The sequence below is a fragment of the Camponotus floridanus genome, unplaced genomic scaffold (assembly GCF_003227725.1).
Source record: "Camponotus floridanus strain SB8 unplaced genomic scaffold, Cflo_v7.5 scaffold2, whole genome shotgun sequence".
NCBI classification, from domain to species: Eukaryota; Metazoa; Arthropoda; class Insecta; order Hymenoptera; family Formicidae; genus Camponotus; species Camponotus floridanus.
The window spans coordinates 1204480-1220270 of record NW_020229325.1 but is presented as its reverse complement, the minus strand read 5'-3'; the positions used below and the strand labels follow the sequence as shown (position 1 = coordinate 1220270).

The following is a 15791-nucleotide window of genomic DNA, read 5'->3' as shown; positions in this document are numbered from 1 at the left end:
AAATAATCTACATTAATGCATTAATTAATTCTCAATCAATTGTATCATAATATCATAATATTTATATGTACAAATCTGTTTAAATATCTGATAAAAAATATATATTTATTCATATTTTTCCGATATTATATTCTCGATAACAAAAGAAATAATATAGTAAAATTAATTCTTTTCAACAGTTCTCAACGCTGCACATTGTTAATTGCTTTACCTACTCGATACTAGACAATTTGCTATTGCAATTCGATCTTGCAACTGTCTCGATAATCCTGAAAGACATTGAGTTCGATGTTCGATTTCAAATTTAATCCATTAGATTGTTGTTTCTTCGATTCTACTTGATTTTTAAAATCGCTGAAGACTAGATAGACGGGGAAGACGTTTTCAAAGTGAAATGTAGAGGAAAGCAGAAAATATTCCAGATTAAGAAATTGTACATACTTTGAACAGTTAAACAACTTAATTTTTGTCATCACATTAATCGAACATCGAATCAAAACAAACGAATCAAGATTAAAAGGCAATGTCCAATATCTTCGATTTAATTAATATTTTTTAAATTAGAACTAGTATATAATAATAATATTTTCGGTAAATTCGATAAATTTATAAATATATATATCATAATAAAGTGATCTGGTCTTTTTCACACATGTATTTGTGTGGTAATGATAATGGAGTAATTATTACGATAAAGAAGATGTTCAGCAACATTAAATAATTTCTAACATAAAAATCTATCTCGCTGTGAATACGTTAGGAATCATGGAAAATTCATCTTGAGTCTGATTGGAAATATTTTCTATTTCACTACTATTCGATTTTCTCCTAAGTCTTTAAGGATGAAGGAGAATGTTTCGATGAATTAAAAAAAGATGAGTCAGAAATATTCGCTCTAGCACTTAACTTTCGAATCTCTCGATAAAACGAACAATGTCCAGTGAACACCGCGAATCTCAAGAAGACATGCCTTCGCGATTGTAAATACTCGTTACCGCTGCCACATAATTTTTACATGTTTACAAAAGCGTGGATACACTATGACTACTTTGTGGACGACCTTTAACCTAGGCCAACATCTAGAGACATCATCACCAGGAAACCAACGATAGCTGCCCAGCTAGCGAGTTTGCCGTTTCCACTGTAAACAAAAAATATATGCGACGTTTTCGATCGCAGATTAAGATTGCAGAGAATCAGGTTTGCGAAATTGTCGGAATAGAGATTCTTTCGATAGTGTTGATTACAGTTGAATATGAAATTCATTTTCCATCCTCTACGATTTTACTCGAACGTGTAATTTCGTATTAAAAAAATATTTTTATTATATATTAACAACAGAATGGCCACACAAGCGTTAGGTTCTCTGTAACTTTCTATGCAGTTTTGTTGCGTTTTGAGAAATTAAAAATTGCGTGAGTCCTCTTAGAATTATTCAAAAAGACAAGTAGTCTTTTGGACTTTCTTTGGCTGTCTTCTGTACTTTTATTCGATCTGTCTTGTGCAACATCGCGGTTCGGTATAGACGAGATTCATGCTTGGCAAGAAGCGGGAGGGGAATTTTAATTAGCGCAACCGGCGGCGCGCAGATCGAACGTAAAAATCGAAGGACGCGATGGACGGAGGGAGGACGAGGGACGAGGGTACGGGAATTAAAAAGGCGGCACTGGCGCCGTCGCCCACCACTATCCTCATCGTCTCGCTGCCTACGGCCCCCGTGGCAACGACCTGGGAGAAAGAGAGGCCCAGGATGGCGAGAAATAAAAGGGTTTTCGCGGCAAGTAAGTAGGGATTAAGCACATACAAAGCACACACTCGTGCCGTGCGTATATACACCGGTATTGCACGCGTCACGGCTTGTTGATTTCGTAAATTATATACGGCCATCAATTTTAACGGCCGGCGAAACGCGTCGTTGTATTTCGGTGGGCGTTCTACCACATCAATCATATCCGCGCGGTAAGTACCTCCTTTCGGTGTGCCTCAGAAAATTTGTATTTTTATTGGTTCATTATCGTGTCTCACACATCGCAATAGTCGGGATAACAATGTCGCTTCCCGATGTCGTCGATGTTGCCCGTTGTTATCGTCGTCGTTTGCCATGAAACTTGGCTCTCGCACAAGGTCGCGTTTCGCGGATCCATTAAATAAAAATTGATTTTTGATTCAATTTTTTACCGTATATTAAGTAATTCAGATTGAAATGTTGTAATTTCTTGCGAATAAAAATAATAAAATTCTAACATACCTATATATTTCTATTGGTTTCCTCAAATCTCTCGACAAAACAATTACAATTTAAATGTTATTTTGAATACTTTTTATCGAACATTTTATATATTAAATATTATCGAATATTCTACGTATTAAGCCATTTTTCATTAATTTGGCACTCTTAATTATTACAATCGAAACTACAAAGTGTGCTGCAAAAGGAAATGTGCCAGCTAATTATTCGATTATCTCCGAATAAATGAAAGTTTTGATAAGACAATAAATTTAAATATCCCTATCCCCGTGGAGATCGGCCACGTCGAACACGAAGCACAAGTATCGGTGAAGCAGGCGTTCCTTTTCGCCGAGCAGAAGAAAATGCAAATTGTACGAGGGGCGACCGTTCTTCGAAACACGCCGACTCGAACCGCCGTTGATTTTTGCCGGTATTTCTTATTCCGCGAAAGTACCCAAGTCTCGAGAAAATTCGAAAATCTATCGATTATTTTTTCGATCATTCTCTTTCGATTCGTTGGCATTTCGTTGCATGCAAGACCCAATTTTCGTTAAGTAAAATTGTGAATGTTTTTACAACACAACAATCTTTTCTCGTCTCGTAATCTTGGTTACAATGTGAACATGAAGAAAATTTCTTTCTGATAGTATAAGTGACATGCAGGTTGTTTAGCCCATAATTTTTAACATTTTCTTTAAATAAAGCGAGTAGGCAATGTGTATTTGACAAGTGCTATTCTATAGCTCGATAGTAATACAAATATTACAAATTGTAAGTTGGCACTTATAGCATTTTAGAAATATTCCTCGTCGTTCCTTAAGGAATGAAAACTTGTCAATAATGCACATATTTGTACGCGCGTTCACGTATAAATAGGAAATGTTTATTTCTAAGAGGACCAACCATAAATATACTCTTCGAATGCGATCGTCATTAGAATTTCGAAGATTGATGTGTTGACTGCGTTAGCGTTAAACGAAAAGTTGGATTGCGTGCAATCTATGCAAATGCAATTCGAGATTAAGCGAGAACTTTCTTTCGCAGAGAAAGATTGCACGCGGTCGCGAATAACTATTCTTTCGCGGAGGTCGAGCAACGGTTTCCGCGAGAAAAAAAGAGGAAGGAACGGAAAGAGCGAGCGATCTGTTTTCACTTTTGCGTTTTCCGGCCACCCGGAGGGTTCCCGAGGGAGCGAGCCGAGAACGACTATCTCAGAGGATTCGCGCGCGACGAGAGAGAGGAAAAATAAAGGAGAGAAAGAGAGAGAACGAGCGCGCGCGTCTGGGTACCCGGGCGGTTAGATCGCACGCGAAATACAAAAGGAGCCAATTATAATGACAATGCGCCTTCTTCAGCTAGGCCGCCGCCGGGCCTGGGAAAGAAATTCGCCACGTCCGTTTCGCTGACGGAGCGCTAACTACGGCACTGCCGTCACGCGCCATTGTACCGTAATCGCTCTCGAATACCGCCGTCGTAGATACGTATGCGCTTGTGTGCGCGCACGTGTATATCCGTGAATGAATATATATGCATACATGTACATATATAAATATATATATATATATATATATATATATATATATATATTATATGTGCGTGTCGTACACAAGTAGGAATTCGTAGGACATACACGAATCTTTTCTTCTCATTATTTATGCGTTATGTTACTCCGCGCGGTCATCGAAACGATTCTGCCGAGTTCGGGTAGCTCTCGATGCAAAGTACAAATTTCTGAATTTTAATTGCGAGTTATTTTGCAAGTAAAAGTGAATAAAGCATTGTAATTATCATAGTTCTAATGATTATTGTATGAAAATCATATGTTAAATTAAATAAATAGAAAAGAGAGAGAGAGAAAAAGAAAATTAATTTTTAAAGTTAATTTGCTAAATTTCGTGCCAGTTTAAAATAGAGATGATTAAAGGAAATATATAAAACATGTGTAGATAACACTATCATTTATCGCCGAGTCGCAATCTTTAAATCGATCATTCAGAGATTGTACTTTTTTCTTAATATATAACAAGTATACAGCAATCAACGTCGTTTTTTTCAATGTAGAGATAATATTGTTGACAAAGAATGATCTACGAAGACACCGAGCGATAACGAGAGAGACAACCGTAGGTTGAGAGCAGTCGGAAGTAAAAATCAGATTACACTCGTAAGGCGAAAAATCGGCAGATCGATTGGGTTGGAGAATCGCGTATGGTCGAGAGATCGCCATCGAGCCACCATCCGCATCTCCATTGGCAAGAGAATAAGTCCCGAAATAAAGGGTCATTGTGTCGGTGGGAAAAGCGCCTTCCGCCCTTCTGACTCCGAGCCTAGGCTCGGATTTTAATTCGTTCTGAATGGGCCGAGGGTGAAACGTGAGACGGAAACGGGTGCAAGTGCACCATGGACTGGTGCCTCCGGTACAAACGGTATTTAAAAAAAAGGAGAAGGGAGAGAGAGAGAGAGAGAGAAAGAAAGATAGAGAGAGGAAAGAAGGAAGAAAAGAAAGGATGAGAAGCCGGAACCAGTTAAGGGAACAAGTTGCGTCCAAGACCGTTTGCGCGAAGCAGCTTCACCCTTCTGTATTCAACACCACCTTCCATGTGTTTTTCAACAACGCGTATTTTTCCGAATAAATCGCATAATTAGCTATCGTTTCAAAATATAATCGATGTCAAAAATGTTCGATACAGATTTATTAATTGTGTGATTCTGCTTCTATATCCTTGATCTTATTTTTTACTACGTAAATTAAAATATGATAAGTGTGTCATTCACTAAACGAGAAATCACGTTGCTTTTATTTACATTCTCGAGAGACTTGTATCGAGCGTTACATTTTAATTTTAAGACCGAGTTAAATAAGTTAGTTGTAATTTTGAATATTGTAGGAAAGAGAGCGCGCAATAAAAATCATTTAGCAATTTCAAGATTTCCTAAACAGATAGTTATACGGTACATACCTTTGATGCGCTTCCGGGATGATGTCGTCGATCACGACATAGATCATCGCACCGGCAGCGAAGGAAAGTGCATAAGGTAGTGCAGGTGCGGCGAACGTCACTCCGGCTGCGCCAAGCACACCGGCGATAGGTTCCACCATCCCCGAAAGCTGACCATACCAGAAGCTCTTCAATGTACTAATGCCGGCGGCCTGGAGAGGCAAAGACACCGCCAATCCTTCCGGAAAATTCTGTATTCCGATTCCGATCGCGAGATTTCTGTAACAAATTTCGAATGTCATGTTCTTAATCGCAAATATTAACAAAGTACTGCTGTAAAATCCTCCACATCAAGAAAGGGAGATTTTTTTAATAGTGTTAGCGAAAATAATAAGTATAATAATATTATATATTCTTCATCTATAATTGAACACGATTTTTTCAAAAAATTCCAATGACATTTCCGCGTCAATCGCAGCGAGATTCACTGATCTTACTTCGAGTGTAAGAAATATCCACTCGCAAATTCCGCAAGATGGAAGCGCAAGGCCGCAACTGGCAGATTGCAACGGCGGTATGCAAAAATAGCAGCCGTGGAATGGGAAAAAGAGAGAAAGAGAGACAGAGAGAAAGAAGCGCTTAGCGTGATCGCACGATAAGAACGAAACCAAAGGAGACAAGGTGGCTCCGCACGAGAATCAACTTGCGCACACACACACACACACACGCATACACACACACACACACACATACACTTCACCGGCACAGCGGTGAGTTCTTGAAACTGGTCGACGACTTCGACATTCCCCGGATTTTTCCATCTTCGCGAGCAGAGCGCGAGAGCCGCGAGGCTTCCTAGATCCAGCCGGTGTGTACCGCTTGCTCTTTCATGCTTACCAGAGAGCGGCAAAGCTTACTCGACTAGGATCGCCGCTCATAAATAAGATGTCAATGAACGACAAAGTCTTGAGTTTCGCTTCCAGTTACGCGGCCTGTAACGTCTGGCACGACATTAAATTATCGGAGAAATAGCCGCGAATAAATCGATGTAATGTAATGTGCTCGTATCATCAACATTAACAATTAATTATTGTCATATTAATTGCATGTACGTGGGAATGGGTGTGTCTATCCACTAAAGATTTACATATAAATGACATAAATTAACATGACACTATATACATTTGACTGTTAATTAATTCTCCAGTATAATTAAGGTATGTGTGTGTGTGTGATTTTAATTTCAAATTTAATAGGATAAAGATAAATCTGTTTTTACACGAGTAAAAGGACATATTAGTGAAAAAAAAACACTCTGCGCTATTCGCCAAAATAATCAAACGTGCCGGTGACACGATCGATATGGAAGGGGACACAGCGTTGGCTTCGTAAGCTCGCGGGACCTCTTTCCTCGACCTCGGTTCATCTCTGTCTCTCTTTTCCGCGACCTCGCGGACCGCCAAGCGTGATCTATGGTCCAAGTAATAGCATGGTAGAATCACGTCGAAGTACGAGGGAGAAAGGCAGGCAGAGCGAGAGCGAGCGAGAAGGAGGGAAGGAGAGAAGGAACAGCGGGAGAGAGAGATGTAACAGGTGAATGAACGACAAGATCGCGTACACAGTCTAACACTCATGCCGGCGCACAAGCCAGCGGGATATCTCGCATATTGCACGTCGTCGTCGCGGAATTCTCCTCATCTTCGGAATATCATCGCGCTGAGCGCTCTCGACCCCGCCGCCGCTTCGATCCAATCCCCGGCGACGACGAATCCTTCCATTCACTACTCCGAACGGGTCGAGAAACGCAGGTGAACTTTTCGAGTTCGAAACTTGGCGAATGAATCAATCGCCGATAGGTCGAACTCCGCGAGATGTGTCAGAAATCAGCTGTTTGTCAAATTATGTATGAGAATATTTTCAGTAGATAGTAGGTTGCAGTTGTATTTTTAACAAGTTTCTAAAATCATTATAATGATTCTTTTACACTCCTTTCTACAGCAGTATATTGGAAAATTATTAAGATACATGGAACAGTTTCTTCGGCGAGAGGTTCTTGCTTCTCGAGTGATGGTTAGATTTTCTTCGAAGGTAATTACAAAATCAATTATAATCCGGAATCTCTATCGCGATGAATACATCTGTTCTGCTTCTCTCTTTCTCTCTTATCGGTATAGCTTCAATGAGAGATTCTCAGAATCGGTGTAATAGTATTCCTATAAAACCAGAACCTGAGGCCTCGCAAGAATCCCATGGCCGGAGTTGAATTGAAGAACGGGAAACGGGCAAGAGACCCGTTGAGTTAGGGAGACGATCCAATTTCTAAGACCCATAAGAAGCGAGAAAACGGTACCGAGCTTCATGGACTCTTCGCTAACTATCCGAATGAATGACTCGACCGGATCGGATGGATTCGCGCGCGCACGAAACGAAGAAAAACCCTTCGGTTCTGGTACGTGGAACGCGGTAACGAAGATCTTCCGCGATCTAGCTCCCATAATTCGATATTCATGAGCATCAGACGAGGCGCACGCTATAGAAAGAGTTAAGCCGTTCGTAGGGCTTAAGACTCATCGTTAGCAATCATAGATTGCGACTTGACGAATAGTATAAGTCCCTTTTCTTCGTGCTGAGAAATATAAATTAATCCTACAAATAATTAAATTAATAATTGCAAGCATAAAATTATTATTTTACATAATTACAATTATTTTATTTTAAATATAATTAACGTTTTACGTAGGGTAATTTTTATTTTTAAAATTATGTATGTTTTTCTTTAAATGAGATATTTCAGATCTTTTGTTTTTCAATTTTCTTTCTCTCTAAAAATAAAAAATAAAAAAAAAAAACATTTTTTACGAGTGTTAAACCTTATTGATACAAATTTATTGAAAATGCATTTTCGAATATAGTAATACTTGTATAAAATAAAAAAATTTTAAGATATTTCATGAATTTTGCGAACATCGATACGTATTATCTCGAAAGCAGGATTACCGTGTCAAGGAAATAAAATTCTTGACAAAAATACTTCCAATACGGTCGTGCAAAAATACCTAACCACCGTATGAATGCCAAGCGAATAATGCCCGAGATAGAAAAAAAACTTAAGCTGGAGCGATCCAGATGCAGTACAGTAGGTTCTTTCGGCGAATCGTCTATCCGCAAACGATCGAGATTTACAAGAAACAATAGATCAATGCGAATGGCAGAAGAGGAACACGACGCAGCGAGGTCGGTGGACGACGATGAAAGAGTGGTAGAGGCAGCACAGGTGAATGAATGACGTGATCCGTGCTCTGGCGCGATCATCCAGTATAAGGCGATTCTTTCCTCCGTGGGCGTATGGGAGCGGATCCTCTCGCGGGCCCGCAGGGTCCCCGGCGAGTGGTATGTCATGCCGCGACATGTCGCGCGTTATTTCATGCGACGACGGCATCATCGTCGCCGCATTCCTGCGGCGTCGAGGTACATAAGTGGTTGTACAGTTAACCCGTCGAGTCCGGCTGTTCGCCAGTTGCATCGGGGGAGGTCATCCGAGTTCCGAGAACGATCGCCCTCGTCCGCCCGTCTCCTCTCGCCATCGCTTGTACTCGCCACGTGTGTCCGTGCACGTCTGCGTCCGATCGTGTATCGTCGCTCCTTTTCCTCGCCGTGGCACGAGTACGGTTATCTTTCTCCCTGAGTACTCGACTACCTTATCGCAGGCCCTTCGCGCCCTTCATCGGTGTTTCGGAGCTTCTTTACCTTCTTGAATTCTTTCTGCTATCCAAGAGTCCCGTTACCCTCGATTTCGGGTGTCTGTCGCACCAGACGGCTAGAGCGATGGTAAATAATTGGAATCGAGAGAATGAAATTTACGCCAACCGTCGTTCATAGAGTGATGCAATTACTTGACATTTTATCAGTTTCATTGTTGCTTATGTATGACTGCGAAAGATTCTTTAAGATGCTGTCTATAATATTATAAAGCGTCGAAAACAGACGAGATATTTCACTTCTTTAGAGAAGTGAAACATCTTGTCTATGATTGTTATATTAGATATTTAATTAATCTTTTTACCATCAAGATAAGCTTCATATTTTACTTGATGAGAATGACGTGTATGCAATGTATTAATTATCATCAACCTTTCTCTAATGCTAATCACATTGCCATAACATTTATGCGTTGCTAATTTATCCATTAGCAAAGTTATCATTCTTTCATACAGACGCGACCACGTGTTAACTTGAGGCCGCAAAAGATTCGAACGCAAAGCAGCAGCCGGACCGAGCAAAGGACGGCGAAGGAAAGTACACGAGAGAAGTCGGGTAGATAACCTTAGGAACGGGGAGGCTGAGAGCTCTCTCACAGGGAGTAGAGGATGCCTGACCGAGGAATGCTTCGCGCGGGGAGTTTCTCAGGATCCGGGAGAAAGTATTGGCGAGTAAGTCGATATGCGCGTAGATCCATGACGAGTTTTCAGGAGGGAATTTTTCTAGTGAAATCTCTCTTTCGCATGACCGTCTTAATTAAGGTTTCATGCAATATGGGCAAAAAAAATTGACGATGTGACGATAGATATTCCAACTGAAATAGAATAAAATAGAATAATAATAGATAAATTTAAAAAAATTATTTAGCTCAAAAGAGAGTGAAAAAATTTTGCAAATTTTTTTGCACACATTACAAATAAATTTTCTAATCTAGTACTATCTAAAATTTTCTAATGTAGTTTTCTATCTTTTCTTATTGCTTGTCTATACAATTTTGCAGTTTAGAAGTCTCTGTCGAGTAAAATATCGAGATTTGCACAGAAATAAACGTTAATTAAAAATCGATAAAATCTATGAATTCCAAATATCTTATAAAAATTCAAAGTAAATTCAAAATTTGTCAAGTAAAATATGTATAAATTCTCTGATTTATACAGAACTATTGCAGAAAGATTCTCGATCTGAAATTCTCCGCATATAAAATCCCAAAAGCTTATATTTTTGCTTCAACTTGATAAAGAAATTAACAACAAACGAGTGGTTATCTCGATTCTCATGTATGCGCGGCAGGATGTTTAGAAAAACCATTAGCTCGGTATCTCTTTTTCTTCGAATCTACGCTTGTGCGTAGATTAGAAAGTGTTTATCATGTTGGTGGCCCACCGGATCTTGTTATGTGAGATACGTGACGGTGAAAAAGAGGCTAACAGGCGGCTATTCATTCATAAAATTTCTCCATGACGGTTCAAGTAATTTACTATCCTTGGCTTTAATGTAAATTCGAAATTTTCTTCCATAATAATTTTCATAAAATTATCAAACGATAAAACAACTTTTACTTTTCATTATTTATTGGTTTATATAAAGCGATAATTAAGAGACATTTCACATGTGGAGTATACCGGCGTCGAGCCGTCTCGCGTCGAAGACCGCGGATTTCTCCTAGTAGAAAAAAAGAGATCTGACCGGGTCGGTCATCTCGGAGCGAAAAAAAGTTGCATGCGTGTGAGTTTCGGCACACGAACGCACGACTGGACACGTGCCATGCTTTCGTACCGTTATCTACGCATATTCAAGATCCGGGCCGACCACAAGTGTCCATTTAGATGATTCTTTCGCGAAGAAAAACGCGAAATTGTCTCTTAAACTCTCGTTCCTCTACGAAACAAGAAGAGGCAAGGGAAAAAGTCAGGATTATAAAAGCCGATAATATTGTAGGATTAAAATCTACATTGATCAATTTATAAAAGCGCATTAAATTGCGGAGACAAAGTCCAATCGTGATACTAAACTGACATTGTTAATTGCTTATTAATGGAATAAAAAATTAGAAATCAAGCCGGATATTGTGGCATTTTTTAATGTGTGGACCATCCGTGTCGATTTAAAAGTTTGTTAGTACTAACATGGTGGTCGCTATAATTCTGTTGGACGCACCGTGGACGCCATCTTGAATTCCATAAAGCCGCGGTTGTCCTTACGTGGCAACACCTATCCGTTCCTCGCTACAGGACGAAGAACGTAAGCAGCTAATACTGCGCGAAAATGTACATTTGTACAATATATCGCACATTAATAATGTTACTTGTACTTATACAATTTGCTATCAAAATTTTCTCGATATAAACTATAATGATACTGTTTTTTTCATCATATTATGGAGAATTAAAATTTTATATTGAATACAGTAAAAAATTTGCAAATGTGTATATACAACACACATAAAAGTTACAAGGAAAAGAGAAACATGTATAAAGCAGCATCATTAAAATTATAATCTTCTAAAATTCGCTTAATAAAAATTAATAATATTTTAATATTCGAATATAATTTTTTTTTTAACGATTGTGCCAGCAGATCAGTTTAATTTACAAAGATTATTCGACAATAACATTATCGAGACGTAATTATAGTTGAAATAAAATGAAGACCAATATAATAATATGACGGAGCGAAGTGCATAACACGGCACAATATTGCTCCATCTCAATATTTATTTCCTCGGCCTCATTCGCGCAACAATGTTGCCCGATGGGCACGAGTCGATCGGTTAAGATGCCATGACGAGGCTTTCCTCGCCGCGACGGAGTTCGGCTCGGTTAAAGAAGCGTGTTCAACGAGAAGTAGAAGGAAGTCGAAGAACAGGACGAGGTAGAACGGTTTGGTTCCGAGAGAGAGACGCGAGGATGTTAGCGCAGGGATTCGGCCGCGCGCGCGAGTATGGATCCGCGAAAACGAAAGAGAGAGAGAGAGAGACAGAGGCGGATAGAGAATGACGTCTATCGTACACGTACGTACATATACTCACGTGCGTAAACGTCGAGACGGGGGGAAAAGGTGCGAGGGGGAAAGGAGAGAGGAGAGGCGCGCGAATTCGCGTGTGCGCCCGCGCGGGAGACAGGATGGAATCTGAAAATGAAAAAAAAGGGCGAGCGGGAAAGGAAGAGGAAAAGGAGACGAAATCTTCGTTTGTAGCGTGTATTTGTGTCATATGTATATACTAAAGGAAGACTGGAGGAAGAGAGAGGTAAGATGAAGAGCGTCGAGCGCGTAGAGGTGTAGAGCGAGCGCGGCGTATCCGTGCGAGGGAACGAGGGAGCGAGAAAAAGAGAATAAGAGAGACAAATCGAGAGAGCGGGGAGGAAGAGAGGGAGGTCCGGGACGAGAGAGAGCGCGGAGGGGCGAGAGGGGCAGTAAGGAATGCATGGGAACGAGGCGCAAGCGGGCCGACCGCGATTTGCCCGTCCCGCATTCCACCAACGCCAAGGCGAGCTCTCGGGCTCTTCTCAGCTCCGTGAGTTCCGGGGGAAGAGGAAGGGGGGGAGGGGGCCACCGGCCACGGTCTAACGCCATAAAACCATAAGACCGTAAGATCAACCCCGATGCTGCCGCCGTCGCCGCCGCTGTTAACGTTCGTCTTGTGACGCGAGTCGCGCATTCGATCGCGATTCGATTTCGTACCTTCAACGTAGAAATGTTTCTTCCGCCTTCTTACGCTAATATATTAATCTTTTATCGTTTAACATGACTTTCGTCAAACCTTTCTTTCTTTATCATTGTCTCATTTTCTCCCTTCGTCTGAGAATTCGTGATAATTTTCAAGTTATGATATGATAAATGTTTCCTTAGTCCTTGCATCTTCACACTCACACATAGATTTAGCGTAGATATATCTGAAAGCTGCAGCGAGATAAGGATACTGATTATCACGCTAATTAATCGTGGCATTGTTCGATTATTCATCTCTGTGAAACGCGCCCCGAGTAATTTAGCGCTTTATTATCTCGTGTGCCTCTCTATTCTTCTCGATCGAGTAATACATCGTCAGCACTCGCAACCGGAATCAATTAACTCGCATTAACCGATCGTGTCTAATCGACGAGAGGATTGGCGCTCCGTTCTTCGCGTATCGTGGTATGTGGCGAACAAGATTAATCGCCGGCGAGCAGCAATGAAGGCCAGGTAAGGTAAGGTAAAACAGGTGTCTCTCGCGTTGCAACAGCGACGTTGTCGTCGTCATCGTCATCGGTGCATCTCGCATTAGGAACTTAGGTGTCTTCGCGGCGGGAAAAGAGAAAGAAAGATAAGAAAAACGGGAGAAAGAAAGAAAGACAAAGAGAGAGAGAGAGAGAGACGGAGAAGCGGGCCGCAGGTCTCGGTTAAGTCCCCGCAGACGATCGTGAGGTCGTCGTCGAGGGACATAACGGATCCGGCTGTTCGTCTGTTCCGAGTAAGGGATGCGGCGCGCATGCGTAATGCCGCCGCATTCCAGACATTGCGAAGACGTTGCACCGCGTCGCGCCGGTGCATCGGCCCGCGTGCGCGCGAAAGGAAGAGAACGAGCGAGCGAAGAAGCTGGAGCGCGCGGTGGCGAGTCCAGGCGATCGACGTGAGCGCGTCGTCGGAGCGGCTGTCAAGCGCTCTCCTAGAAGACGCGTTTGCTGATCGACGGCACCGCACGGGCTTTTCTCGCCGAAAAGAAGGAAAATGCAATTCCGTTGAAATGCAATTCTGTGCACGTGGCATTCCGCGGTAATCGTTCGAACGTTAACATGGTCGACCGATGACAGACTCTCCGAGAGCTGTTCCCTTACGTTTGTTAAAATTTAACTGATATTCGATTAGTTTCCTATTTTATTTTGAAGAGAAAATTAATTAAATTTTGATTAACTATGTAAATCCTTTAACATGTGTGGTTATTAATTCAATCACGGTGTGCAAAAGATTAAGCAGAAATATCCAATTGCTCAAATAATCAATAAATGGAAAATTTAATAATAATGATTCATTTTATAAAACGATAAAAAACGAGATTTCTATAAAGAATGAAATAAAATAAAGGTTGAAGAATGGAAATGTATTATGTATTTTAATAAAGAATTTTATGGATAATTTTTTGAATTTTATTAAAGTGAAAATATATATTATGTATATATTCAAAACTTATAAATTATATTTATACTATTTATTAATGTTTATAATCTAAAATTTATGTTAAATAACATCGGATTTTTATTCTCTCTCTTATGCCTAAGATAGTATGCTTTACGTAAGATATCAATGATAGTAAATCACATTTACTTAGAACTGTCTTCATAATTATGTCAAATTTTTCAATTAATTTTCAATTATTACATTATATGCAAGCTATGTATAAATCGATATTGAATATACCGTTTTCGAAGCATCATGACATATACCTAAACCAAGAAATGTGAAGAGTTAAGAAATGACAAAAGTATTTCGATAGAAACTATCGTCATGAATCGACGTAGAGTTGATAAATTAACGTATTAATCACGATTCTTATGTCGGCGCGTGTATCGCATGACATAATTATTGAGAAATCTGTGATGTGGTAAAGTGCAGCAGGTGCCGCGAGGCCGATATAAATTCTAAAGCCGGGTTTTTAGTATTTTGTGCCGCTGCAGCAGCGATTGGAAGAGGAAGTAGGGAGAAGAACGGAGCGAAGGAAGAAGGAGCGAAGAAAAAGTTATCAGCAAGGTGAAGGGAAGGGAGGCGAAAGAACGCGTGAGCGCGAAATACGAGACGAGAAAAGTATCAGTGTGGAATGTCACTAGCTTAGAGAACGTCTCGCGAGTCCACTTCTCAGAAACGCTCGACTCGTGAACAGCCACGTCTGAATGATTATAAAGTGCACCGGCAAAACGGGAAAAGATGCTTATCGACGTAATCGCATTTCATGGAATAATGAGGCAATCGCGGGAATCCTTGAAAAAGGCCAGATCACGGTGGCGTATTGGGCCCTTAGGGCTCCCCTACTTGATCCGCGATCGTTCGATTTTCGCTCGCAAAAATTCCTCAGGAATTTCAAGGAAACTACGTTTTTTAAATTGCAAAACCGATGTGTCGAGATATTCAATTTTAAATCCTCATATTTTAATAAATTTCTTTCGTTTGAAAAGAAAAGGATACGACGGACACATTAAAAATTAATTAAAAACTAATTAAAGACTAATTAACGATCTGTATAAAGATAGGGATCAAGATTGTTGTATGCAAGTCGAATAAAATATTTTCTTAAATTTCTTTATAATTAACAGTCGTAGGGCATTTTTCAAAAATAATTAGCATATTAAAAAAAGTTAAAAAGTTAAAAAAAATTTTTTTTATATATATAGGATTTTTTTATCTAACGCTTATATCTTGCCCGCGAATTGGCAATCTGTCTGCAATATGTCGCTGCAATATCATTAAATGCGAATGTTATGTAAATACGCGTGTATAACTTCGGCGTCCCTGATTTAATATATCCCCATTCTTGGTGCGCGTTCGCGATTATAACGCGCATAAACTTATATCTTCGAATGTCGTAAAACGCAGCGAACGAGCGCTCCGTGCTAATGAGCGTTCATCTACACAATTCTCATTAACGTTATCGACATCTGCACTGCCGTCCAATTGTTTTTCACTATTGTCGTATTTTATACCTTCGAGAGAGTTAACGCAATTGTATTATGTCACGATATCAAGGGAATGAGATAATTTTTTTTTTCTTATCGTTTTCTATCGCGAGAGAAATAATAATATTTTTAATAACAATCTCCATCATACATACGTGCATTATGTGAAGGAAAAAAATAGTTACGCGATAATCCGACGTGGTCGCGAAAGACGGCGAA

The 15791-nt window shown here is 40.2% G+C and overlaps 1 protein-coding gene across 2 annotated transcripts in view; it reads right to left on the bottom strand.

Moving 5' to 3' along the window:
* Window positions 1-607: 607 nt before the first annotated feature.
* The window catches only part of LOC105258294 (zinc transporter ZIP11), a 31015-nt gene continuing 15831 nt past the window's right edge, over window positions 608-15791 (bottom strand). Inside the window, exons 5-6 of one of the 2 annotated variants that reach the window (XM_011269476.3) lie at window positions 5191-5448; window positions 608-1141 (exon numbers count right to left, since the gene is read on the bottom strand). In XM_011269476.3, coding sequence (XP_011267778.1) covers window positions 1063-1141; window positions 5191-5448 — 337 coding nt within the window. In that variant the 3' untranslated portion in view covers window positions 608-1062. The remainder of the gene's footprint in view (window positions 1142-5190; window positions 5449-15791) is intronic. The other variant, XM_011269477.3, reaches the window with a different exon arrangement.